Source organism: Salmo salar, chromosome 17, assembly GCF_965601325.2.
Source record: "Salmo salar chromosome 17, fSalSal1, whole genome shotgun sequence".
In the NCBI taxonomy this organism is placed as follows: domain Eukaryota; kingdom Metazoa; phylum Chordata; class Actinopteri; order Salmoniformes; family Salmonidae; genus Salmo; species Salmo salar.
Genome location: NC_138307.1, coordinates 79,426,039 through 79,451,618, shown reverse-complemented (window position 1 = coordinate 79,451,618; position 25,580 = coordinate 79,426,039). Strand labels below are relative to the sequence as shown.

Sequence of the window (25,580 nt, the reverse complement as noted above, 5' to 3'; positions counted from 1 at the left end):
ATGATGACTTTGAGGCTAACTGGTGTATCGACAGAAATCTGCAGGTTACTTTCAATCAATCAATCAACCAAACATTTGTTGCAAAGTTCCTCACAGTAACCCAGACTAGTTTTCATGTCTTTCCCAAGCCAATATTATTGATTGACATGTAATTTGTGCCAATCGATCACTCAGTCAATACCTGTGTGTCTCAGGTGTCGTTGATTGCTGTGGATGAGATGCACATGAACGTCCCTCCAATGACTAAAGACATTTACTGGAACGACTCTGCCGCTCTGCCTCCCTACACCCTGGCTGCTGCCGACTACTGCATACCCTCATTCCTCGGATCCACCAGAGAGTTGGAGTGAGGACATGCAACACACACACACACACACACACACACACACACACACACACACACACACACACACACACACACACATACACACACACACACACACACACACACACACACACACACACACACAGTACACGCAAATGTATACTAAAGTCCTACGTATGCAAGGACACGTGTTGGAAAAACTCCCATCTCTCCTCAGCTAGATATCTGTCTGAGAGAAGATGGACAAGAGGGCATGACTAGAGAGGGTACAGTTTATGTGTCAAATTGACACATTTTATCTAACCCTAACCCTTTTCCTAGTCTCGTGTTGCCATACCTCCAAAATCACATTGTTTTTTTCCTGACCTTAACCTAATTCTCCTAACCTGCTACGAAAAGTCAATTCCGGTCAATTCTGACAAGCTGTATACTATCTAGTCAAAAACGTTATTATTCACTGAAATATCCACAAACTGTACACTATCTAGTCTAATGTATTCACTAATATCCATAAGCTGTATACTATCTAGTCTAATGTATTCACTAATATCCATAAACTGTATACTATCTAGTCTAATGTATTCACTAATATCCATAAACTGTATACTATCTAGTCAAAAACGTTATTATTCACTGTAATATCCACAAACTGTACACTATCTAGTCTAACGTATTCACTAATATCCATAAGCTGTATACTATCTAGTCTAATGTATTCACTAATATCCATAAACTGTATACTATCTAGTCAAAAACGTTATTATTCACTGTAATATCCATAAACTGTATACTATCTAGTCTAACGTATTCACTAATATCCATAAGCTGTATACTATCTAGTCAAAACCATTATTATTCACTGTAACATCCATAAACTGTATACTATCTAGACTAACGTATTCACTGTAATATCCATAAACTGTATACTATCTAGACTAACGTATTCACTGTAATATCCATAGGCGGTATACTCTCTAGTCTAATGTATTCACTGTAATATCCTCTATCTTTCAGTCTATCGGGCATTTTTCAGTTCGGAGAGGCAGACAAAATGGACATTCACAGACAGGACAGCCACAACAGCAATCACAACTTCCGTCATGGTCGTCAAAGGTCCGTCCTGGGGCACGTGCGTAGGCTTCTCAGCGTCCAGGATCCCCCCGAGCTCGTCCCTCCTCGTCCCTCCTTTAAACGTCACAGCAGTGAGGCCTTCTTCCCCTTCAGACCTGACTCCCATGACTACCCTGGATCAGACGACCAGGCTCCCCCAGGACCGGATCACTCTCTGTTCCCCAGACCCAACCTCTTTAACTCCCATAACCCCCTCTCACCCAACCACCCTCTGGATACACTACGGGAGGTTAGTAGTACTCTTTCTTCCCTGGACACTGAGCCCCGTACGCCGTCCTTCACAGACCTGCCTCAGTGGGTGGTAAGTCCACCTGCTTTTTCTGATGATCATGGGGATAGTGGTTATGGGGGTGATGGAGGGATGTGTGGGGCATTATCTGGGGCTCCACAACCCCTGAATCATATAGAAGTCTTCTCCCAACAGACAGGGCATGAGCAGGTCTCAAATAAGCCTGGGACTCCAGTAGATCTGTCCCCCATTGTGGAGGCTCTGGCCCTGAACACGAATCAGGGCAACAGCTGTACCCAACCGAGGCCCAAGAAGTTGAGCTGGAACGTCCCCAAAGACTGGTGTAAGCCACAGAGACGTCAGCTGTCCTTCCAGTTCTCCAGACAGGGCTCAAAGAGCTCCCTGCACAGCCTGCCTAGTCCTAAAGGCCTAGGGAGGAGGAGAGGCCGAAACACTTCCACAGCCCTCCACTTTCCTGCTGAGCCTGCCCAGTTCGAAGCACTGCAAGTCCCAGAGACAGACATTCTGGAGTCCAATGGTCATGAGAGTGACAAGAAGAACACCAATGACAGCCAAGAGAACAAGGACAAGTCACAATCAGAGAACTCATAATATTATTCTGACATACAGTACATATCAACCTGTTGTGCCCTAATATGAGTCATTTAACAGGATCTCTAAGGGTGTAGCCAGCATTATTAATTGACACCCTAATAAACATCAAATGTTTGTTTTATAATAAAAATATAATTTATTCAGTCACCGTTCAATGTTAATCATTGTACTCACTCACAAAATAATGCAACAAAAAACACCTGATTGCATTAAAACAATTATTTATTAACTTTAGTAGAATGGAAATGCATTCATTATTCTCAAAAGATGCCAGACAGCCACTGATAATACTGGACAGACAGACACTGATAATGCTAGACAGACAGACACTGATAATGCTAGACAGACAGACACTGATAATGCTAGACAGACAGACACTGATAATGCTAGACAGACAGACACTGATAATGCTAGACAGACAGACACTGATAATGCTAGACAGACAGACACTGATAATGCTGGACAGACAGACACTGATAATGCTGGACAGACAGACACTGATAATGCTAGACAGACAGACACTGATAATGCTAGACAGACAGACAGACACCGATAATGCTAGACAGACAACACTGATAATGCTGGACAGACAGACACTGATAATGCTGGACAGACAGACACTGATAATGCTAGACAGACAGACACTGATAATGCTAGACAGACAGACACCGATAATGCTAGACAGACGGACACTGATAATGCTAGACAGACAGACACCGATAATGCTAGACAGACAGACACCGATAATGCTAGACAGACAGACACTGATAATGCTAGACAGACAGACACCGATAATGCTAGACAGACATACACCGATAATGCTGGACAGACAGACACGATAATGCTAGACATACAGACACTGATAATGCTAGACAGATAGACACTGATCATGCTGGACAGACAGACACTGATCATGCTAGACAGACAGACACTGATAATGCTAGACAGATAGACACCGATAATGCTGGACAGACAGACACTGATAATGCTGGACAGACAGACACTGATAATGCTGGACAGACAGACACTGATAATGCTGGACAGACAGACACTGATAATGCTGGACAGACAGACACTGATAATGCTGGACAGACAGACACTGATAATGCTGGACAGACAGACACTGATAATGCTGGACAGACAGACACTGATAATGCTGGACAGACAGACACTGATAATGCTGGACAGACAGCCGTTCAACCTTTCCATGAAGCACTTCTGTCTCAGTGATGATGACAGGAGGTGAAGCTTGGTGATTCCATGCATCGCTTCATCCACTCTTCTATCACTATCCTTCCTTCTTTCTTTCCTTCCTTCCTCCCTTCCTTCCTCACTTCATCCCTCCTTCTATCATCCATCTATCCATCTCTCCCTCTGTCCATTCCTCCATCCATCTCTCCCTCTGACCATCCCTCCTTCACTCCCTACTTCCATCGCTCAGTTTACCCTTCCCACCTTCCATCTATCTATCCATCTCTGCATCCAACGTTGTATAGCGTGTGTGTCTGGCCTTAGCGAAGCCCACCCTGTCCTGTCCCCGGTCATAGATGCTATAGTAATCAGAGAGGAACACGTCCCCTAGGATCCACAGAGGATCCGTCGAGGAGTGCAGATCCTCCGCCTGGAACCCACTGAAACAGATCTCATGATCACCCATCATCTCCTGAAGAGAGGGAGGGAGGGAGGAGGGAGGAGGGAGAGGAGGAGGGAGAGGAGGGAGAACGAGAGAGAAGAAATGAGAAGGGAAGAGAAGGAGGGAGGAAAAAGAAAACGAGAGAGAAGATATGAGAAGGAAAGAGGAGGAGAGAGAAGGAGAGAGAAGGAGAGAGGGAAGGAGGGAGAGAAGGAGGGAGAAGGAAGGGGAAGGAGAGAAGGAGAGAGAAGGAGAGAGAAGTAGGGAGAATAGAAGAGGGGAGAGAAGAATAGAGAAGGAGGGAGTGAGAAGGAGGGAGAGAGAAGGAGGGTAAAGAAGGGAGAGAGGGAGTGTGTCAGAAATATGACAACAATCATAACAACCATTCATCAAATACCGTATGTTTTTTGACACAGGCCTACCGTAGGACACCAAAAAATATATATAGCTATAATTTATACTAAAATGTTTATCACACACAAGTTAAAGTATATACTGTAATAGTATGTATGCCGAAATCTGGAAATATCTCACTTGTCATGTTCATTCACTGTATGTTGGACCAGTACCCACCCTTCTGACGTAGGACTCAGCAGTGAGCACGTATTCCACCCCGTTGAGCATGATGGTCACCTGGGGCAGGCTGGAGAGCCGGGCGCAGTCAAGCAGGTACTGCAACACATTTTCCTCATTGAAAAGCATTGAAGAGAATTGGAATTTCAGTGTACTTCCTGAATCAACTGGAATTTAAATGGAATTGAGCCTCGTGCAGCCCCTGTAACTCTACAGACTGGCATGGAATGGGCACACTTCTGCAATGGAGGTGGGGGTAGCTCCTATCAGTAGTAGTAGAAGTAGAAGTAGAAGTAGTAGTAGTAGTAGTAGTAGTAGGAGTAGTAGTAGTAGTAGCAGCAGTAGTAGCAGGATTAGTAGTAGTAGTAGCAGTAGTAGTAGCAGAAGTAGTAGTTGTAGTGGTAGTAGCAGTAGTAGCAGTAGTACTAGTAGTAGTAGGAGCAGTAGTAGTGGTGGTAGCAGCAGTAGAAGGAGTGGCAGTAGCAGTAGTAGCAGCAGTAGTAGTAGGAGTAGTACTAGTAGTAGTAGAAGCAGCAGCAGTAGTAGTAGTAGTAGTAGAAGCAGCAGTAGTAGTAGTAGTAGCAGCAGTAGTAGTAGTAGTAGTAGCAGTAGTAGTAGTAGTGGTAGTAGTTGTAGTAGTATGGTAGTGGTAGTAGTAGTAGTAGTAGTAATAGCAGCAGTAGTAGTAGTAGTAGTAGTAGTAGTAGCAATAGTAGTACTAGTAGTAGTAGTAATAGTAGTAGTAATAGTAGCAGTAGTAGCAGCAGTAGTAGTAATAGTAGTATTAGCAGTAGTAGTGGCATTAGTAATAGTAGTTGCTACATCTGCTCCTGCCACGCCTACTTCTCATCCTGGACCTCCCTAAACTTGCTACCACTCCCCAGTGCTCTCTCCCTCTCTCTCCCTCTCTCTCCCTCTCTCTCCCTCTCCCTCTCTCTCCCTCTCTCTCCCTCTCTCTCTGTGTGTGATTGTGTGAGTGGAGACAGGTGTGCTGGAAGCAGAGCAGTTTCCCACCAGCTGCAACCTGTTCCATAATCAAGAACCCTATAAATACTTAGCCCTGCCACTTCCACACTGCCAGATTGTAGCCTCTACTCAGTCAGTCTGCATTTCTAGCTGTTTGTTACTGCATAGATTTTGTTATCCTATTGTGTCACGTTGCTTTTTCTCTCCGCTATAGTCCCGTGTGCTCTGACTCTGGCACCTGTCCCTCGTCTCCTCAGTTTCCTTCCCCTGGGTCCCCACTCTACTGCTTCATTGGATTCTGCTCCAGACCTGCTTACCTCTCTATTACCCACCCGAGATTCCCCTGGACTGCACCCCATCTCCTCTCCCGCTTTTCAATAAATACATTGGTTACCTATCCTTGTCTCCTCGTCTGAGTCTGCATTTGGGTTCACCTGCTCCGCCAGGAGGAGGGGGGGTGGCTCATAATGGGTGGAATGGTATCAAACACGTGGTTGATACATTCCATTGACTCCATTCCAGCACTGCATCTCAGTGCTAGAGATGTCTCTAGAGACCCTGGTTCAATCCCGGGCACTATCACAACCGGCCATGATTGGGAGTCCCATAGGGCGGCGCACAATTGGCACAGCATCATCCGGGTTATGGGAGGGTTTGGCCAGGGTATGCCATCATTGTAAAATAAGAATTTGTTCTTGACTGACTTGCCTAGTAAAATAAAAGGAGTTGGTAGTATATAACGTGGTCTTACCTCTCCAATGGAGGTGGGGGTAGCTCCTATCAGCTGTTGTAGAGCGAGGATGTCACGGGTGGGACCGATGATGAGAGACGTGCCTGTATCAATGATGGCCTGACAGCCATGGGGACAGAATGTCAAGGCTCCCTGGACCTGTATACTGCAGTGGAAGAGGTGTAGCAAAACATGTGTTCAGAACTATAGGGAGATTACCTTTTTGAAGAATTCAATCTCTAATTTGGCTGCCATTTTGGTTTACTATGATACAGCAACAAGATGAGACTAAAGGGACTTTTCTGACCAGCATCCCATTGACCTCCTGACTAGCCAAAACCTAAAACCTGCCCTAACCTTAACCTAACCCTGACCCTAACCTTCTTTTAACCAATTCTGAAATGTAATATTGGTTTGTACGTCACACCCACGTCCCCTTAGTTTTCCCCACAGCATCACAACTGAAATCAGGGACAATTCCACCATTACCCCACTAGATGACTGGACAGCACAATATTCTCCTTTTCTCAGTCATATGAAATTGTCAAACAGTTGCCTCACTCTTGTAGGCAGCCCTACTACTAACTGTGGATATGTCCCCCGGTTTGACAGAGGGACAAGATGATATGAGTTATCCTAGTTCTGACTCAGTTTGACCGAGGGACAACATATGAGTTATCCTGGTTCTGACCCAGTTTGACAGAGGGACAACATGATATGAGTTATCCTAGTTCTGACCCAGTTTGACAGAGGGACAACATGATATGAGTTATCCTAGTTCTGACCCAGTTTGACAGAGGGACAACATGATATGAGTTATCCTGGTTCTGACCCAGTTTGACAGAGGGACAACATGATATGAGTTATCCTAGTTCTGACCCAGTTTGACAGAGGGACAACATGATATGAGTTATCCTGGTTCTGACCCAGTTTGACAGAGGGACAACATGATATGAGTTATCCTAGTTCTGACCCAGTTTGACTGAGGGACAACATGATATGAGTTATCCTGGTTCTGACCCAGTTTGACAGAGGGACAACATGATATGAGTTATCCTGGTTCTGACCCAGTTTGACAGAGGGACAACATGATATGAGTTATCCTGGTTCTGACCCAGTTTGACAGAGGGACAACATGATATGAGTTATCCTGGTTCTGACCCAGTTTGACAGAGGGACAACATGATATGAGTTATCCTGGTTCTGACCCAGTTTGACAGAGGGAAAACATGATATGAGTTATCCTGGTTCTGACCCAGTTTGACAGAGGGACAACATGATATGAGTTATCCTGGTTCTGACCCAGTTTGACAGAGGGAAAACATGATATGAGTTATCCTGGTTCTGACCCAGTTTGACAGAGGGACAACATGATATGAGTTATCCTGGTTCTGACCCATTTTGACAGAGGGACAACATGATATGAGTTATCCTAGTTCTGACCCAGTTTGACAGAGGGACAACATGATATGAGTTATCCTAGTTCTGACCCAGTTTGACAGAGGGACAACATGATATGAGTTATCCTGGTTCTGACCCAGTTTGACAGAGGGACAACATGATATGAGTTATCCTGGTTCTGACCCAGTTTGACAGAGGGACAACATGATATGAGTTATCCTGGTTCTGACCCAGTTTGACAGAGGGAAAACATGATATGAGTTATCCTGGTTCTGACCCAGTTTGACAGAGGGACAACATGATATGAGTTATCCTGGTTCTGACCTGGACATCTTGATCTGCCAGTAGCTCTTCAGGGTAACAGGGTTCCAGTTGATGGGTCCACTGTAGAGCGCCTCGTCCATCCCTCCTAGCAGCAATTCTCCCTCTGGGTCCCTTGGCATCTTACTCCTGGAAGCAGAAGCAATCACATTACGATGGGTAAATTGATCAATTCTGCTCCTCTAGATCAGTAGGGGAGTGATAAAAGAATTTATATGTTAATGGCTGTAAGGCAATCGTTAATGTGACTGACTTAGGTTTGGAAGTACAGGAGAAAATTCTTAACCTCACAGCACTTATAACTGATGTATGGTGGGCTTGTACCAGCAAAGGACGCATACGATAGACACTACCAAAAGGGTGGTTAGGAACTTGCGCCCCGATGTTATTGGTCCAACCAGCTCGAGTTAGTCATCAGAGGCCAGTTATAGGAGGCCAAAGTAGGCACAGGAGGAGTTTTGATCAGGATGGGAGTAGCCCTGTCTAGATGGATGCTATTGGCATCCCCAGGGGAGTTCCAGATAAATACAAAGCTATGAATCAAATAGGTGAAGGCTTTACCACTACGTTCTTATGGTGGTTGACAATAAATAAAAATGTGGATTGGAGTAACTACATCTATTATAAACAACAGAGATTCATGAATGAAACCGGGGATGCAGTAAAGGGGTTCTCTGACCAATTATCCGCCACCTCCCTCATGACCTGGCAAAATAGGCTGGCTCTCGATATGTTATTGGCAGAAAAGGGCGGGGTATGTAGAATGATAGGGGTTCATTGTTGTACGTATATTCCTAATAACACAGCTCCAGATGGATCAGTGACCAAGGCCCTGGCCGGTTTAACCACATTGGCTAACGAGTTAGCGGAGAACTCTGGGGTGGTTACCTCACTGACTGGGTGGTTCGATAGTATGTTTGGAAAATAGATTTTTTGAAATAATTACTGTGTTATGAGCTGCATTCACCTGTATGAGTGTGTTGGTGTTGTGTGGTTCCCATGTGTGAGAGGTTTAATCACCAGGACTCTAGAGAGATCGATGACGCAACAAATGATGAGGTATGGACAGATTCCGAGCTCCGACCAGTGGGATGACAACTTCATGTCTCCAGGCCTAGTAGATGGCTCCGTTTCTTTCAACCACGAGGAGCCCATGTTGGATGAGACTATCTTCAATGTTTAGACAGACTGTTCATTTAATGAAGATTATAATGAAAATCCTAAAAAGAAAAGTTATAATTGGAGATAGGCCTAGAACAGTCGTTGATGAGTATATGAGGTTAATACATGTATATTGGTTTTGTTTGATTTTGTGTGACATTTATAATTCCAATCACAATCAAGGTTGACGTATCAGTGTGTAATATTTAGTCAAAGGGTGGATTGATAAAGGAATTTATATGTTTAAATTAATGACTAAAGAATTCCACCCTGAAACATATAATACTATAATTCTAATAATGTATGTGTGGGACAAGTTTAGAGGGAGAAAACAGGGGCTGGTAGACTACACATGATAACTCTGAAAAAGCTGACGACAGGAGGGCCTGTTGTTTATCACTTCCAAGGCCTCTCTAATCTATGGAGGAGAGAACGGCGAGAAACTGCCAAGGCCGGTAGAAAAGTGATAAACCTGTCTCTCTGTGTGTGTGTGTGTGTGTGTGTGTGTGTGTGTGTGTGTGTGTGTGTGTGTGTGTGTGTGTGTGTGCGTAGAGGGGGTTATAAAGACTGTTAAAATTTTGGTTGACTTTAGAACGTTCTCTGAATAAACCTTACGGACCTTTTGCAGAAGCTGAGTCTTTGCCTAATTATTATTCAACCCAGGGTCTTACAAACCTCAGGGATTGGTCAAAGCTTAAATAATTGTTAGTTATAATCATTGGGATTGAAAATTCTCGTGACAATTACGATGGGTAAATGGATCAATTCTGCTCCTCTGGATCAGTAGGGGAGAGTGGGATAAGTCGAGACAAAGAGGTACGTTGAGACACACTTGTTTCTAGGAAACCATAGACAAAATGTATAATTTAACCAAATATTTAAAGAGGCAAACATTTCATGGAGTCTGTGAAGGAAGAAACCACATTGAAAAAGTGGTAAGCAAGTTAGGTCCAAAATTTTTTTTCACAAAGTTTATTGCAGTAGAGGTTTCATGATGCTTGTTTCCAAACCAAAGTAGATCATTTTACGATTGTTCTATACATTGGTTGAGGTCTCCAAATGCTTCAATATGAGGACCTAAACATGGCATGAAAGTTCATCCTTGTAGCTGTGTGGGCTAATATTGTCACGCCTTGACCATAGAGAGCCCTTGGTTCTCTATGGTGTAGTAGGTCAGGGCGTGACTAGCGGGTGATCTAGTATGTCTATTTCTATGTTGGTGCTAATATGGTTCCCAATTAGAGGCAGCTGTTTATCGTTGCCTCTGATTGGGGATCATATTTAGGTAGCTATTTCCCCACCTGTGTTTTGTTTGTTTTGTTTGTCCTCACGGTCTTTGTAAGTTTTGTTATTTTGTTTTTGTTAGTTTCACTTATATAAATATGTGGAACTATACTCACGCAGCGCCTTGGTCTGCTCATTTCCAAGAACATGACAAATCTAGTCAAAATGTTTGCCTTGGGATAAGTTGAGCCAATGGCCTTGGGATAAGTTGAGCCAATGGCCTTGGGATAAGTTGAGCCAATGGCAATTTGAGCAAATGTAAGGGTTTTCTTCCCAGGCGTAATGCAAGGCATTATCACCGGTTTATGAGGTAACAACAGGGCCTGTGTTAAAATTACAAAGTGTTTGTTAGGTGTTAAGAGATGCTTAAAATTATTAAAAGACACAAAAAAAGTGATTGTGTTGAATTGTGTTTGGGAAATACAGTCATTTAGCAGACGCTCTTATCCAGAGCGACTTACAGTAGTGAAAGCATACATTTCATTTCATGCATTTTTTTTGTACTGGCCCCCCGTGGGAATCGAACCCTGGCGTTGCACACACCATGCTGGCATTGCAAACACCATACTCTACCAACTGAGCCACAGGGAATGACCCGAAATAAAGTAAGACATGATTTTAAACATTTCATTCAATAGAGAAATTCGGCTTTATTTTTTTATTTTTTCCTTTATTTAACTAGGCAAGTCAGTTAAGAACTAATTCTTATTTCAATGACTGCCTAGGAACAGTGGATTAACTGCCTTGTTCAGGGGCAGAACGACAGATTTTTACCTTGTCTGCTCGGGGATTCGATCCAACGCTCTAACCACTAGGCTACCTGCCGCCCCACCCCACCCTGTCCCGCGGCAGGTAGCCTAGTGGTTAAGCGTGTTGGCTTGAATCCCTGAGTTGACTAGGTGAAAATGTGTTGATGTGCCTTTGAGCAAGGCCCTTAACCCTAATTGCTCCTGTAACTCACTCTGGATTAGAGTGTCTGTTTAATGACTGAACTGAAAAACGTACCCCATACGTACCCCATAACCGGGGCAAGTTGTGCCAAGAAACCGCTTTTTCTGGACAAGCTATGTTTTCAAAACTGTAGTGTTTACATGAATTCTGATTATTTCCAGAGATACACAACATCCTGAAATATATGTAGATATCTTTGTTAGAAAGAAAACGATATTTCCCTTGACAGAGTAATACTAAAAAATGGCTCAACTTACCCCACTCTCCCCGATCATTATCATCAAGTTTTAGTCTACAGTAACCTGTAGGTCTGTGTGCCTGGGTAGTGTACTTCACCATCATCATCAATAACAACATCATGATGGGTAGACAGACAGATCTATTCTCTGTGGTCCTGGGTAGTGTACTTCACCATCATCATCATCATCATCACTCAGATGGGAGACAGACAGTCATCCGGGCCGGGAGTGCCCCCCCCCCCCGGGGTAGACAGACAGATCTATTCTCTGTGGTCCTGGGTAGTGTACTTCACCATCATCATCATCATCAATAACAACATCATGATGGGTAGACAGACAGATCTATTCTCGTGGTCCGGGGTCTCCTCCCCCCCCCGGGGTAGCGCGTCCGTGGGCGGGAGTGATGTGTACTTTTACCTACTTGCTGAGGTAGAAGGAGAAGATGGGCTGGTCCACGGACTTCTGGTTCATGATGCTGTCGAAAACGGGTGTCCCCAGTTCCTCAGCCAGGGAGGGGTACGCCAAACCCAGCACCCCGTCAAACTTAGCCATGACAAAAACATAACCTGGCTCGTACACCGACTCTCCAAACTCCTGGTTTTGCACCGTCAACGGGCCTATCTGGACAACCACAGGGACGTGTCAGGTGTATGAATTACTGTGTATACACAAAGGCCTTTCAGGAATCTTACATCCCACACCTGGTTCATTTGTCAACGTTACATTGTACATGTGTTGCTGTAATACTAGTAAACGACTCAATCCTTTCAAAACATTTACACCTTTTAAAGAAAACAAAGCATCAGTAAACAATGTCGTCCCCCACAAATGATGCACCGCCCCCTCTATTGCAAGACCCATCCTTCAACCAAGTTTAGTTCAAATCAAGACCCATCCTTCACCCAAAGTTTAGTTCAAATCAAGACCCATCCTTCACCCAAGTTTAGTTCAAATCAAGACCCATCCTTCACCCAAGTTTAGTTCAAATCAAGACCCATCCTTCACCCAAGTTTAGTTCAAATCAAGACCCATCCTTCACCCAAGTTTAGTTCAAATCAAGACCCATCCTTCACCCAATAGGACCCATCCTTCACCCAAGTTTAGTTCAAATCAAGACCCATCCTTCACCAAGTTTAGTTCAAATCAGACCCATCCTTCACCCAAGTTAGTTCAAATCAAGACCCATCCTTCACCCAAGTTTAGTTCAAATCAAGACCCATCCTTCACCCAAGTTTAGTTCAAATCAAGACCCATCCTTCACCCAAGTTTAGTTCAAATCAAGACCCATCCTTCACCCAAGTTTAGTTCAAATCAAGACCCATCCTTCACCCAAGTTTAGTTCAAATCATGCCAGTGCTGTCAGAGACATCGCTTATGAGACTAATGTATGATCAGAAACAGATCCACAGTCATCTCCCTGATTTCATCGTATACCATCTAATGAAATCAGATGTGTTTAATATAACATATTAGACAATCCCCACTAGAAGCTGAGCTGATAGAAACTACACTCCAATTCATTTGGGAACATGGGCAGTACAGGGATAGGGGTTAGGAATATTGTGTCACCTTGAGGACTTCCCTGCCCATGATGCCCAGCATGTGTCCCTTGCCATAGTGGATGCCAAACATCCTGCCGTCGTGGTTGAACGTGCTGGACTCAAATGCTTTGAACTTGTGGTGCATGCCTGGAGAGAGAGAGAGGGAGTGAGTGAGTGAGTGAGTGAGTGAGTGAGTGAGTGAGTGAGTGAGTGAGTGAGTGAGTGAGTGAGTGAGTGAGAGAGAGAGAGAGAGAGAGAGAGAGAGAGAGAGAGAGAGAGAGAGAGAGAGAGAGAGAGAGAGAGAGAGAGAGAGAGAGGAGGAGAGAGAGAGAGAGAGAGAGAGAGAGAGAGAGAGAGAGAGAGAGAGAGAGAGAGAGAGAGGGAGGGAGGGAGGGAGGGAGGGAGAGGAGAGAGAGAGAGAGAGAGGGAGGGAGAGGGAGAGGGAGAGAGAGAGAGGGAGAGGGAGGGAGAGAGAGAGGAAGCGAGTGGGAGAGAGGGAGAGAGGGAGAGAGGGTGGAACACAGTGACCTATAGAGGCTAGTCTGCTCTTGTCTGTGTCACACAGTCAGCAGATAAACACTGACTCTAGATAAACAGGAATACATTAGTCTGTTTGGAACAGATTCTAAAAAGATAGTATGGAGCAGGTAAATGTGTTTTATAGTGTGGTCCAGTCCCAAAAAACAGATTGGATTAAGCACAGAAATACAAATGTCCGTTTACCCGTAAGTACATGTCACACGACCATAATACATCTTGCTCTTTGGTACCATTCAGATAAACATGATTGTTGTAAAATAGTTATTTTTTCCCCTAAGTGTCGGTTCTGTTAATCCCTAGCTGTGTTCTGAAGTCTCACCACAGGCCTCTGAGACGCAGTAAGAGGATGGGACCCATAGGTCAGACGATCCTGTATCAAACACTACGGTGAAGTTCTGTTCCGGGGTACCCAGGCTGATCAGTCCATAGTACTGGGCCTGGACAATCACACACAGGGAATACAATGACATTTGTCCATCCATGTATTCTGAAATCTATACAGTGTGCTGATCAACTCTTCACAAATGTACAGGTCTGACTTCAACACAGTGACACCATAAAAGTACGATAGGTGTTTTGATGTTTTTCAATATACTGAACTGATGACTGGTTTTTTCTTCTCTCCATATAATACACCAGATACCACAGCAGAGTCCCTTGGTAGGGAACCAGCAGTTATTACAGTTCAATACACTTATTCACTTCCATTCAGTCCCACTTACATCCATGAAGTTGTAGAGCCTCTCGCTGCTCTTACCCAGCCTGAGAGAGGGGATACCAGGGGGGTAACACTGGGCGTACCTCCGGTTGAACACATCAGGCTGGTGGTCCCTCATGAAGACCTCCAGGCGATTGGAGGCTCTCAGCTGAGTACGCACAGAGAGCATCCGACGCAGGGGGATCCTGGGCCGAACATACTCAGGTTGGTGGCCATACTGAGGTAGTTTAGATACAGTACACTTGTAGATGCTTCAATAAGGACCAGAAACTAACTTTTTCATCCACTAGCAAGTCAGACTTTTGGCTGCTGAAGGTAATGTGTCCCCGATTGAAAGCCTCTTTCATTCCTCACTTACTTCTTATAATGATTCTAATCAGGGTCGGGACGGATTATATATTTTTGGGGTTGGGGGCCCCTGGGAACGTGCCCGTTCTGTAATCTGAACCTGATTCTCACGCATTACCAAAAATATTCAAGTAGGGCAAAACATTTTCAAGTATCTTGAAAGGTTTTCAAACAAAGGCCAAATGTGAAGGATCTGTCAGTTCTTACCTGATCAGCCCATGTGCAGTCCAGGTACAGCAGATCAGGGTCAACACAGTCCACCTCATCCTGACTGGTAGTGTCTGTCAGTGGCTGCTGCAGACCAGACGCTCACTGAACACAGGCTGTAGACACAACAAACTGGCTGTCATTCAGCACTGAGAGGAAAGGTAGGAGGTGAAAATGGGTGGATCTCATTTCCTTGAGTCCTCGCATCCTCTCTTCATGCCTCCTCTGAATTCTCATTCAATGGGTTTGGAGGTGAGGAGTCAGAGAATTGATATTCTCCAATGGACTTTTGATCCCAGTAAGACCAGCCCTAACACAGCCCAGCAGATCTCTCCAGGGGAAATGACAGTGAGACAGTACAACTATGAGGATCTATATTTTATGCATGTGTAACGTCCAGGATGGATTGATGCATCCTTGAATGCTTTCAAGTGGATATTGCACTTCCTTGATTCTGGGTATTTGAGATTGCTGGATTCCCAGTATACGTAGAACACCCCCATATCAGCCTAAACATCTATCTGGATACTTTTACCAGACTGAGGTTGAGGTGACCGAGACCTGCGGATGGTGTTCACGTTAGGTAAATACCCGTGTTTACTAGAGATCAAAGAGTCAATCAGATAACCAAAAGCAGCTTGGGTAGTACAATGTGTACAGAAGGCATTTAGATGTCAAAGGCAAAAGCATGATAGTCTTCTTGTCATGGTGTTATGTTAAAAACAGATTCATATTCGTAACGTTATATAGTAGATCTATATCCTTAAAATGTTATAGTACATTTGGGCTCCCGAATGGCGCAACGGTCTAAGGCACTGCATCTCAGTGCTAGAGGTGTACACTACAGGCCCCGGTTGGAATCTAGGCTGTATCACATCTGACTGTGATTGGGAGTCCCATAGGGCGTCACACAATTGACCCAGCGTCGTCCAGATTTGGCTGCCATTTTAAATGAGTATTAGTTCTTAACTGACTTACCTAGTTAAATAAAATATACATCTAGATCCTTAATATGTTACAGTTCATCAATACAATTAATGTTAAAGTATATCAATATTCTATATATGTCATAGTAGTACATCAATATTCTTCATATATTATAGTAGTACATCAATATTCTTCATATATCATAGTACATCAATACAATTAATGTTATAGTACATCAATATTCTTCATATATCATAGTAGTACATCAATAGAATTAATATGTTATAGTACATCAATATTCTTCATATATTATAGTAGTACATCTATATCCTTAATATAAAATGTTAAAGTACACCTATAAGTGTTCTAAATACACATTTCAAACTAAGGCCCTCAAGGCATAAAACATTCCACAGACATGGATTCAGAGTGAGTTTTTTATTTATTATTATTATTTCAGTAAACATGTCCATACAGCCATCTGCATGAGATATCAAGTGGGTTGACAGTCTAACCTCTGCAGTGCTTCATAACACAGCACTGACAGTCGAACCTCTGCAGTGGTTCGTAACAGTGTTACAACCCCACAGTCTAAAGGAGCATTTAGACTAACCAAAAGAGACTGAAGCTTTGATTTTGGGACAACGGTACAGAAAAGATCAGGACTTTAATTTCAAAGTGACATATGGTACATAGCCTTGGACAGGAGTATCATAAATACAGGCTTTTCTGTTCCCCTTCCCCTACCAGCAACTCCTGTTACCCCTCTCTCCTCTTCCTCACCCCCCCCTCCTCTTCCTCCTGGTGGTATTAACAGGGGTGATGGTCTGGTACTCGCTTCCTGCAAGGGGAAAGAGGGAGGAATCAGTAAAAAGGAGAATTACTATGTTTTCAAGGAATGAAAACAACCTCACCATTTCAGAGTGGTAATTAAATGATCAACTTCCAAATGAGAACAACTGCACTTGTAAGTCATGTTTTGGACTGCCTAGTGCCAAGCAGATTGGGATAACAAGGATTCTCTACTCTAGTCATGTGGTGGACTGTTAGCTGTAGACTTGACCAATCAGAATGAACCAGTCATTGAGGATAGAAGCAGAAGACAGGGAACATTCTGGCATCGGAACACACTGGACCTGTTATCCCTCCATAACAGACAGTACAGGAGAACAGGGAGACAGCGTGCATGCCAAGAATGGAGGTTTAAGTCAGGCATTTGACTGCACCTACTGCAAGGATTGTGGGATATCTGGAAGAATAAAAGATAGCTGCAGGGTGTGTTGGTCCTCACCTGGGCGCAGCCTTGATGATGTTGTCGACGCGGAGAATCATCTCTGCAGCCTCCGCAGCAGACAGCAGAACCTGTCTCTTGACCTGGAAGCTCTCTGTCACCCCCATCTCTGACATGTCACCGATGGTACCCTGGTTCATATCTGAGGGACCCGGGAAGACAGACAGACAGACAGAAGCCTAAGTGTGATGGTGCGATGCATCGGACTCGCGTATTCAATGTGTTTTAATTCCTCTGGACCTGTTCAAATAAAATGACTGGAAGAAAAACAAAGGTCACAGGTCAAAGGAAGCTAGGTTTGAAACATCTAGGAGAGTGGAGGTGTATTGAGACGGTACTCACTCAGACCCATGGTGGTCTTCCCCTCCTGATGAGCAGCTCTCAGCTGGGCCACCAGATCGGCACTGTCGTAACCGGCGTTGTCCGCGATGATGGTGGGCAGCATTCTAAGAGCTTTGGCGAAGGACTCCATGGCCACAGCCTCTTTGCCCGGTGTCCTGAGGGCCAGGTCTGTCACCACCTTAGCCATCAGCATCTCAGAGCAGCCTGGAGGGACAGCAGCATGGAGATTCTCACAGTGGCTTCAGACAGTGTGTTGAACTTGTTGCTGGACTATTTCAGCCTGTTATTTCCCCACAGTATCCATGTAGATGGGCAGTGTGTGTATAGACCTCACCTCCTCCGTAGACGGTACGTGTCTCCTTGACGGTCTGAGCCAGGACACACAGGGCATCATGGAGAGACCTCTCAGCCTCATCCAGGATCTGCTGTGTGGCTCCACGCAGCACCACAGTACACGCCTCACCTGGGAGAGGGGAAACAAAAAGACAGGCAAAGACGGTCAGGACTTAGTCAGAGAAAATACCAGGAAGACAAATTCTGACCATCAAGCCATTATCCTGCTATAAAACCAGAAGTAGAAACCATTTCTAAGTCAGCCTGCTGTGGTATCAACACTGACCCATGGCCACTCCTGAGAAGTGGATGAGAGTGTCCTCGCCGATCATCACCTCCTCGATCAGCTTGCAGTGGCCCAACTTCACCAGCTCAGGGTGGTCGAAGGTGGACGTGATCTCTCCCCCTGTGACCAGAGCCAGGCGCTCCACTCCAGAGAAGTCAGCATGTTCTATGGCCATGACGCCTGCTGCAGCAAACAGCTGCTCTGGGTAGTTGTAGATCAGCTGTCTGGTGATCAATCATTACTGATTACTAAATGACTCAAATCAGTCACACACACAACGCTGGAGAAACCTTGATGAATAGATGAACTTCTACTTAGTACGTGTGTGTGTGTGTGTGTGTGTGTGTGTACCTGTTGATGAAGCAGTTGATTCCGTGCTTGAGGATCCGCTCCACCTTCTCCTTCATCTTCTCTTTCTCAGCCATCTCTATCTCAGCCACCTTGGCCGTGGAGTCCACACGCACTCTGGAGCCAAAGATCTGACACAAGATTATACAGCTGCTTGGTTAGAAACGTGAAGGGAATTTGCAGCCATTTTTACAACCCGTCTTAAGAGGCTAACAGGAGATAGCAGGGAAGAGTATCAGGGATGGATTTCATTCTGATTCAGACAGCTGGAATTCAAAACATACACGTTCCTTGTTGTTTTTCAAAGAGGAAAATTGGAACTGGAGTTACAGTTTACTTCCTGAATCGATAAAGAATTGATGGTGTGTAACCCTAAGAACATATAAAAAAGGTAGAACCTTGATCTTATCGGTGTCCATGCCAGTGTTGGCGATGAGGATGTTGACGTTCTCTAGCCTCTTGGGCTGGTTCACACCAATCTTCTTGTCCAGCAGAAAGCCTACCAAGACAACCAACACATGAAGCTACATTAAACACCACAGAGTAGATGTTTGAACAATCTGTCCTCTAACTGAGAGTGGCTTGTTTATTATTAATGATCACACATATATATATATTACACACAGTACAGTAGTTTTGTGCATAGACGCAACATTAGCTGTAATGAATGTCTCATATAGCCAGTTTGTTGCATCTACCCGATTTTAATTTAGGAGGTTATTAACCAGTTATAACAGCACAGTATGAAGCTGCTACACCTTCTCAATCCTCCAAGAGCACATATACACAGCTCGGGGTCAGACTAGAGCTCTTTAGATGTATTCATTAGGTCACAACGTAGCAAAGGTTTAGCAACGTGAACAAAAAAAACCTGTGTTTCTTATTGGTCATCTTCAGGTAATCCCTCCCTGTTTCAGTCAGTTTTTCCTTCCGTTTGGTATCCTAATGAATATGACCCAGCTGAGACCAACTGCCGTGTTCTGTCAGAGGTAGAACATGCATCAGCCTCCCAGTGGTCTCACCTTCGTCCAGGTAGGAGTCGATGAGGCTGCCTCCTAGCTTCTTGATGACGTGGATGGCTTCCAGGTTACCGGAGCTCTTCAGCCGGAGCACGGCCTCCACGGCCAGCTTGGCAAAGTGGTCCTTGTGGTGGGTCAACAGCTTGGAAGACAGGGTGGTGCGGGAGATGTTCAGAAGGTCCTCCTGGAACTTCACCTGGTCGTTACTGAGGAGGGGAGAATAAACAGCAGGGAGGATGGTATTTTTCACAGCTTAGCAATGTGATGTGTCTAGTCCTTCTTTATGGCTTTGGATGGGTGGTTACTCATCTATGTTATTAAAAACGTATATCTCATGACATTAGCTGAGTTCAGTTGTGTGATAGAGACCTCGTAGTTAAACCTGACATTATATTGTAGAAAAGCTTCATCGTTGTAGGCCTACCCATGGTCCACAGCAGCGTCCTTCAGAGCCTGGCGGGCTGCCTGGGTGGCCTTCCTCCAGCCAGAGATGATGATCTGAGGGTGGATCTTCTTGGCGATGAGGAGCTCAGCTTCCTAAAAGACAAGACACCAGGGTTGTGTTCATTTGGCTACACCGTAGAAAAACATTTGCAACGGGAAACAAAAAACAAGCATTTGTTATTGGATCATTGATAACTTTAGGAAGTATTACCAAGACAACGCACTATAGCTGGTGTTGATAATGGTTTTACTTCCAGGAGTTAATGACTTCACAACAGACAGCTATGTGAAATACAGTATTAGCTAGATGAGCTCCAGAGGATGATTAAGGTTTGTTAAGTAAATCATCCACTCTTACCCTGAGAAGTTCAGCAGCCAGTACTGTGACAGAGGTGGTGCCGTCTCCAACCTCATCATCCTGGGTCTTGGACATGTCTGGAAGACAGGAGGACTAAAGGATCAGAGAGGGTCTAGGACATGTCTGGAAGACAGGAGGACTAAAGGATCAGAGAGGGTCTTGGACATGTCTGGAAGACAGGAGGACTAAAGGACATGTCTGGAAGACAGGAGGACTAAAGGATCAGAGAGGGTCTTGGACATGTCTGGAAGACAGGAGGACTAAAGGATCAGAGAGGGTCTAGGACATGTCTGGAAGACAGGAGGACTAAAGGATCAGAGAGGGTCTAGGACATGTCTGGAAGACAGGAGGACTAAAGGATCAGAGAGGGTCTTGGACATGTCTGGAAGACAGGAGGACTAAAGGATCAGAGAGGGTCTTGGACATGTCTGGAAGACAGGAGGACTAAAGGATCAGAGAGGGTCTAGGACATGTCTGGAAGACAGGAGGACTAAAGGATCAGAGAGGGTCTAGGACATGTCTGGAAGACAGGAGGACTAAAGGATCAGAGAGGGTCTAGGACATGTCTGGAAGACAGGAGGACTAAAGGACATGTCTGGAAGACAGGAGGACTAAAGGATCAGAGAGAGTCTAGGACATGTCTGGAAGACAGGAGGACTAAAGGATCAGAGAGGGTCTAGGACATGTCTGGAAGACAGGAGGACTAAAGGACATGTCTGGAAGACAGGAGGACTAAAGGACCAGAGAGGACAACAACAGTGTCCAGAAAGACAGCATAGCAGAGGGCCACTGCCTTGGGGAGCAGCACTATACCATGTGCAGGGCTTTCATATTTCCCTACAACTACATAGTTAGTGTTTTTTATGTAAAAGGGATTAATGATCAGTTGAAATAGTGTTTCTATGTAATAGGGGATTAATGATCAATGGAAATAGTGTTTTTATGTAATAGGGATTAATGATCAGTGGAAATAGTGTTTCTATGTAATAGGGGATTAATGATCAATGGAAATAGTGTTTTTATGTAATAGGGGATTAATGATCAATGGAAATAGTGTTTCTATGTAATAGGGGATTAATGATCATTGGGTCAGAGACATGGGAGGAATTTCAGTCCGGGACTCATAGCTACATGGCAGATCCTCACTGGTCCAAATTGTTTATACATTGAAGCTGAAATAGGATCCTTGCTATTTGGCCATTGGCCCAGTTTAATTGCAAGGAATTCCAATTGGTCAACCACAGGCTAGGGATGGGTTATAAAGCACATCCTGTCCCTTTGTTCTGTGGAGAGAACCACAGGAAAGAACCACTGAAGACAGGGGAGAATGAACATCTTCCTCCCCCTGATTTGCTTTGGGGTCTGAGTTATTGAAGAGTAACATCAACTGCTAACACTGGTGAACATAAACACTCACCAACCAACACTTTGGCAGCGGGGTTGTCCACTCCAATGGCTTTGAGGATGGTGGCCCCATCATTGGTGACTGTAACAGTTCCCTCCCTGCCACCTCCGATAAGGATCTTGTCCTGCAAGGTGGACAGTCAATGTGAGTTTGAACCACACAAATGATACATTTGGTCTAGTTGAGTTTATCAAGTCATGCTATGCATTTAGGGATTTTTTGTTGTTTTGTTTATATAATTGTTCATAATTGGGAATTTGGTATTAATCATTCATTGATGTCAATGACAGACTTGTTGAGTGATACATACCATTCCTTTTGGTCCCAAGGTACTCTTCACCAGATCTCCAATGGCGATGGCACCGATGAAGGACGACTGGAGGAAACCCAAAACATTAGTGTAGCACGGTATACCGGTACCAAGGTAATATCACGGTACCAAAACGTCTTATAATACCAACATGTTAGAACACCATAGTACCGTTTCATATGATACCACCACATACTTTAGCCCTACAACTGGCGCCTGTAATGTTAATAAAGTCAGTAGAATATTTTTAAGCAACAGCCACTAGTCTCTTGTATGGGCCGGTTCAATAATATCCACCTAAATTTCATGCACATATCAGGTGTGGAGCTGCAGTCAGTCATCTGCATCCTCTTCCAGCATCACAATGACATCCAGATCATTATGCATGTATATTCCTTCCTCCCATTCCTCCAACCAAATCACAGACAGGCCTTTGCCAATATGAGCAAATCAGCCGTTCTATGCCGTATTGTATTACACAGTGTGAAGTTAAATTCTATGTGTTGTTCTGAGTAGTGTGTGAATATGAGTGACATGTTTTTGTGTGTAGCACATGTGTATAATGTTTAGAATATGGGAACAAGAGTCGGAGGGAAGGGGCGAACAGGACATTAGGCCACAAATGTTTTCTCTGTGGTATCGCGATACTTGGCCTGGTATCGTAAGTAAAATGTTTGTATCGTGACAACATTACAAAACATTGTTATATATGAATGGTACAGTAGAAAAACAACTATTAATGTAGTGTCATGATGTTGGCCTGTGGGTGAGGTTTATGACCCTCCCCATAAATACCTTTCTCCCTTTCCTCTCTCTTGACTCTACAGAAGGAGTCTTGAAAAGCCTTTGTTAAACATAGAGAGTCGGGCAACATCAAAAGGTGGGGGGAAAGGAACCATATTTCTGTAATCCAACCAGTTGAAAATATGCGTTGGTAGTTAATGAATATGTCAGATCAGTTGGCGTCTGAGACATTATGACTGATGACAGGACGACATAAACTGTATCTGGGAAAGTCTACACATTATAGTTATCAGATTCACATGGAATTGTTGTGCAATTTAAATGTTTAAATATGAAACTATTTGTGAAAAGATTAAATGTAGTTTTCGCTTCCAAATGAGAGAACTGGGTTTTCATACGGTTAAAGCTCTGCTCACTCAGCGGCCCCGCCCATGTGAAGAGACATTGGTTATAAACTATGAATCACGCCCTTCTCTCCCCTCCTACATAAAGCCATTGAGGAAAATGTAAGTTGGTGTTCCGAGGACGTTAGGGAGACAATTCCACGTTGAAAGGGCCCAGATAATAACCTAACGAAGTTAGCATTGAATTTCAACGTGAACATGACGATCAACACACCGAAAGGATGAATTTCCACTATACCAGCCGGAATATAGCATGAGCTAAAAGTATGGAAACTTGGTATGAACTTATTCACTCCAGAAGTGATACCTCCTAGCCGTTGAGTTAGCAGTGGCTGCTGTAAACGTGGGCTAGGAAAGGACGGACGACGTATCCAGCCTACCACACAACGACGATACTACAACGTATCCAGTTTACCACCAGAGACACTCTTCAAAGGACAAGGAAGATCTCTGTTGGGCAACACGGCCTTCCACCTACAACCAACCTATTGAAGTGCAGCTCAGAGTAAATATTTAATGCATTTTCCTTTTCCAAATGGGCGGTAATTTAGAATGCATAAGATTCTGTATTTACGATAGCACAGCTTCTCCCTTTGTTCTTCAGTCCTCCCGCGCTTTCAATCAAGCCCAACCCCCTCTCTTTGTGTAACCAGTTGTCCTATCTGTTCCGTCCACCAAGGAAGTTCTCTTTATGACATAATTTGCATTCTGTGTGTATGTAATTCTGTGTGATTAGTTAGGTATTTAGTAAATAAATAATTAACCCAAAGTTTGTATTGCCGATTCAACTTGTTAGCCAGGGTTCGTGAAGATAACCAAGAATTTACCACTTTCAGATGAGACTAACCAAGGTGACGATTAAATATTGACTGCTATTGATGTAAAAGATTACTAGGTCTTTAAGAGTTTATTCTGACAATAACAGCTCTATAAACATTATTTCGTGGTGCCCCGACTTTCTAGTTAATTACATTTACATGATTAGCTCAATCAGGTAATATTAATTACAGAGAAATGATTTTATAGAATAGCATGTCATATTACTTAATCCGGCATAGCCAAAGACACTACAGTAGTATAATATAAAGGGGGATAATTTACTAACATAACATTACATAAAGTAAACATCACAGAGCACTCAGCTCACCAGACGGGCTGTCTCAGCTTTCTCCTCGTCAGCTCCTTGCCTGAAGATGTTCACTGGGGCCATGGATAGGGACGCCTGCAAGACAGGTTAGGATATCAGACAACACAATCTTGCCAGAGTCACACCCCCGACACAAGGCAAACTGGTGAATGCTTGTGCACAAAGTAAAATGTTTTGACTTGACAATCTCTATGATAATATATTATGTCAAAGAAATACCCATAATCATGGTAGTGTCAAGATGACGAACATGTGTAAGAAGCCACGGGCTGCTGACATACTTTGACAGGTGTTGTGTATCAAATCAACAACAAAAAATAACAACACTGTGCCTTATTATCCAACTCAAAAATGTACATTGCCAACCATACATGGTCACAGATACACTTGGCTGTTTGAACAGCAGATGGTTGGTAGCATGGGGCTCGGGCTGTAACAAGGACCAGTTGCTGACTCCACCCACTTCTCCTAAGAAACCGCTAGAAGCTTTGTGGCCCAAGCTAACTGCGTTTTGGCAGACGCTATAGCTAGCCATGTAGCCTTCATTGTTGTGTCATTGTGCAAGAACATGAAAACTTTTAAATCTGTCGTGTCATGCTACTGTTAGATGGCCAAGCCCAACAAATAGCTAGCTAACTACAAATCTAGGGATACTGACGGGAGACAAAGTAGCTTAGCTAGTTAGCTCCACCCCTTAGCAAGTTGCTAGTTTAAAAAAAAAAAAAATACAATAATTACATCACTTCTACTGCTACGTTAATTCAAAGTGTATCCAGTTTAAGGTGAAAATGAATTGTTTCTACATCAGGCTTGATTTTCTGTTGATCACATAATCCATCCACATAAAATTACCACATGACGCTATTAGCTAACCGGCTACCTTAGCATGCTAGCTAACTAGTTGGCTGCGTCCAGGGCCCATGTGCTTCCCCAGTCAATGGTACACCCGTCAGAAATGAACAAAACCCATATTAATGCAAGATACTGCAAGTTTAAGAAAATTTTGTTTTTACTCAGTGTAGTTACCGGTTACAATCATGTTGTTAAATAAAATATTTATAAACGGAACAAAGAGGTTCGCTTACCATGATTTCTGTGAGTTGATAGCAGAAGCCGTGCACGCAACGGGAAGGAACAAACAGGAGTGACGCAGCTACGTAAGGACTCGCCCATAGCAAAGGTACGATCGATTTTGTCCCCCGGGGGGCAGCGTTTGGACTTTTGGTACAATTTCGCTTCTCTCTACCGATCCGGCATTTAGGGTGAGATAAATCAAATCCACCTAATTTAAAGAGTGTTGTGCAGATTG

At 44.0% G+C, this 25,580-nt stretch overlaps 3 protein-coding genes and 1 non-coding gene across 5 annotated transcripts in view; 1 reads left to right on the top strand and 3 right to left on the bottom strand.

The window, feature by feature from the left end:
* Positions 1-2,462, top strand: part of LOC106576651 (bestrophin-3) — an 11,469-nt gene extending 9,007 nt beyond the window's left edge. The window contains exons 8-10 of one of the 2 annotated variants that reach the window (XM_045722434.2): positions 1-44; positions 195-346; positions 1,340-2,462. The exon at positions 1-44 is cut by the window's left edge and continues 37 nt beyond it. In XM_045722434.2, the coding sequence (XP_045578390.2) occupies positions 1-44; positions 195-346; positions 1,340-2,297 (1,154 nt within the window). In that variant the 3' untranslated portion in view covers positions 2,298-2,462. The remainder of the gene's footprint in view (positions 45-194; positions 347-1,339) is intronic. The other variant, XM_045722436.2, reaches the window with a different exon arrangement.
* A 48-nt stretch (positions 2,463-2,510) lies between these two features.
* On the bottom strand, positions 2,511-15,247 carry LOC106576650 (cathepsin E-like). Its single transcript, XM_082964223.1, has 9 exons — positions 14,914-15,247; positions 14,363-14,543; positions 13,960-14,077; positions 13,129-13,247; positions 11,981-12,180; positions 7,928-8,053; positions 6,224-6,368; positions 4,507-4,605; positions 2,511-3,963 (listed from the first exon to the last, which is right to left on the bottom strand). The coding sequence occupies exons 1-9, from the start codon at positions 14,970-14,972 to the stop codon at positions 3,763-3,765; spliced, it is 1,248 nt and encodes a 415-aa protein (XP_082820349.1). The 5' UTR covers positions 14,973-15,247; the 3' UTR covers positions 2,511-3,762.
* A 1,012-nt stretch (positions 15,248-16,259) lies between these two features.
* On the bottom strand, positions 16,260-25,403 carry cct2 (chaperonin containing TCP1, subunit 2 (beta)). The gene is given in 14 exon segments (NM_001140133.1): positions 16,260-16,681; positions 17,132-17,273; positions 17,474-17,677; positions 17,808-17,936; positions 18,093-18,316; positions 18,444-18,571; positions 18,839-18,939; positions 19,463-19,665; positions 19,884-19,996; positions 20,262-20,338; positions 21,679-21,790; positions 21,977-22,042; positions 24,272-24,346; positions 25,357-25,403. Coding segments are annotated over 14 exon segments (1,608 nt in total). The 5' UTR covers positions 25,360-25,403; the 3' UTR covers positions 16,260-16,650.
* Positions 19,072-19,213, bottom strand: LOC123728347 (small nucleolar RNA SNORA47). The gene has a single exon (XR_006760233.2). It is a non-coding gene; the product is annotated as a small nucleolar RNA SNORA47 (small nucleolar RNA).
* Positions 25,404-25,580: the final 177 nt, after the last annotated feature.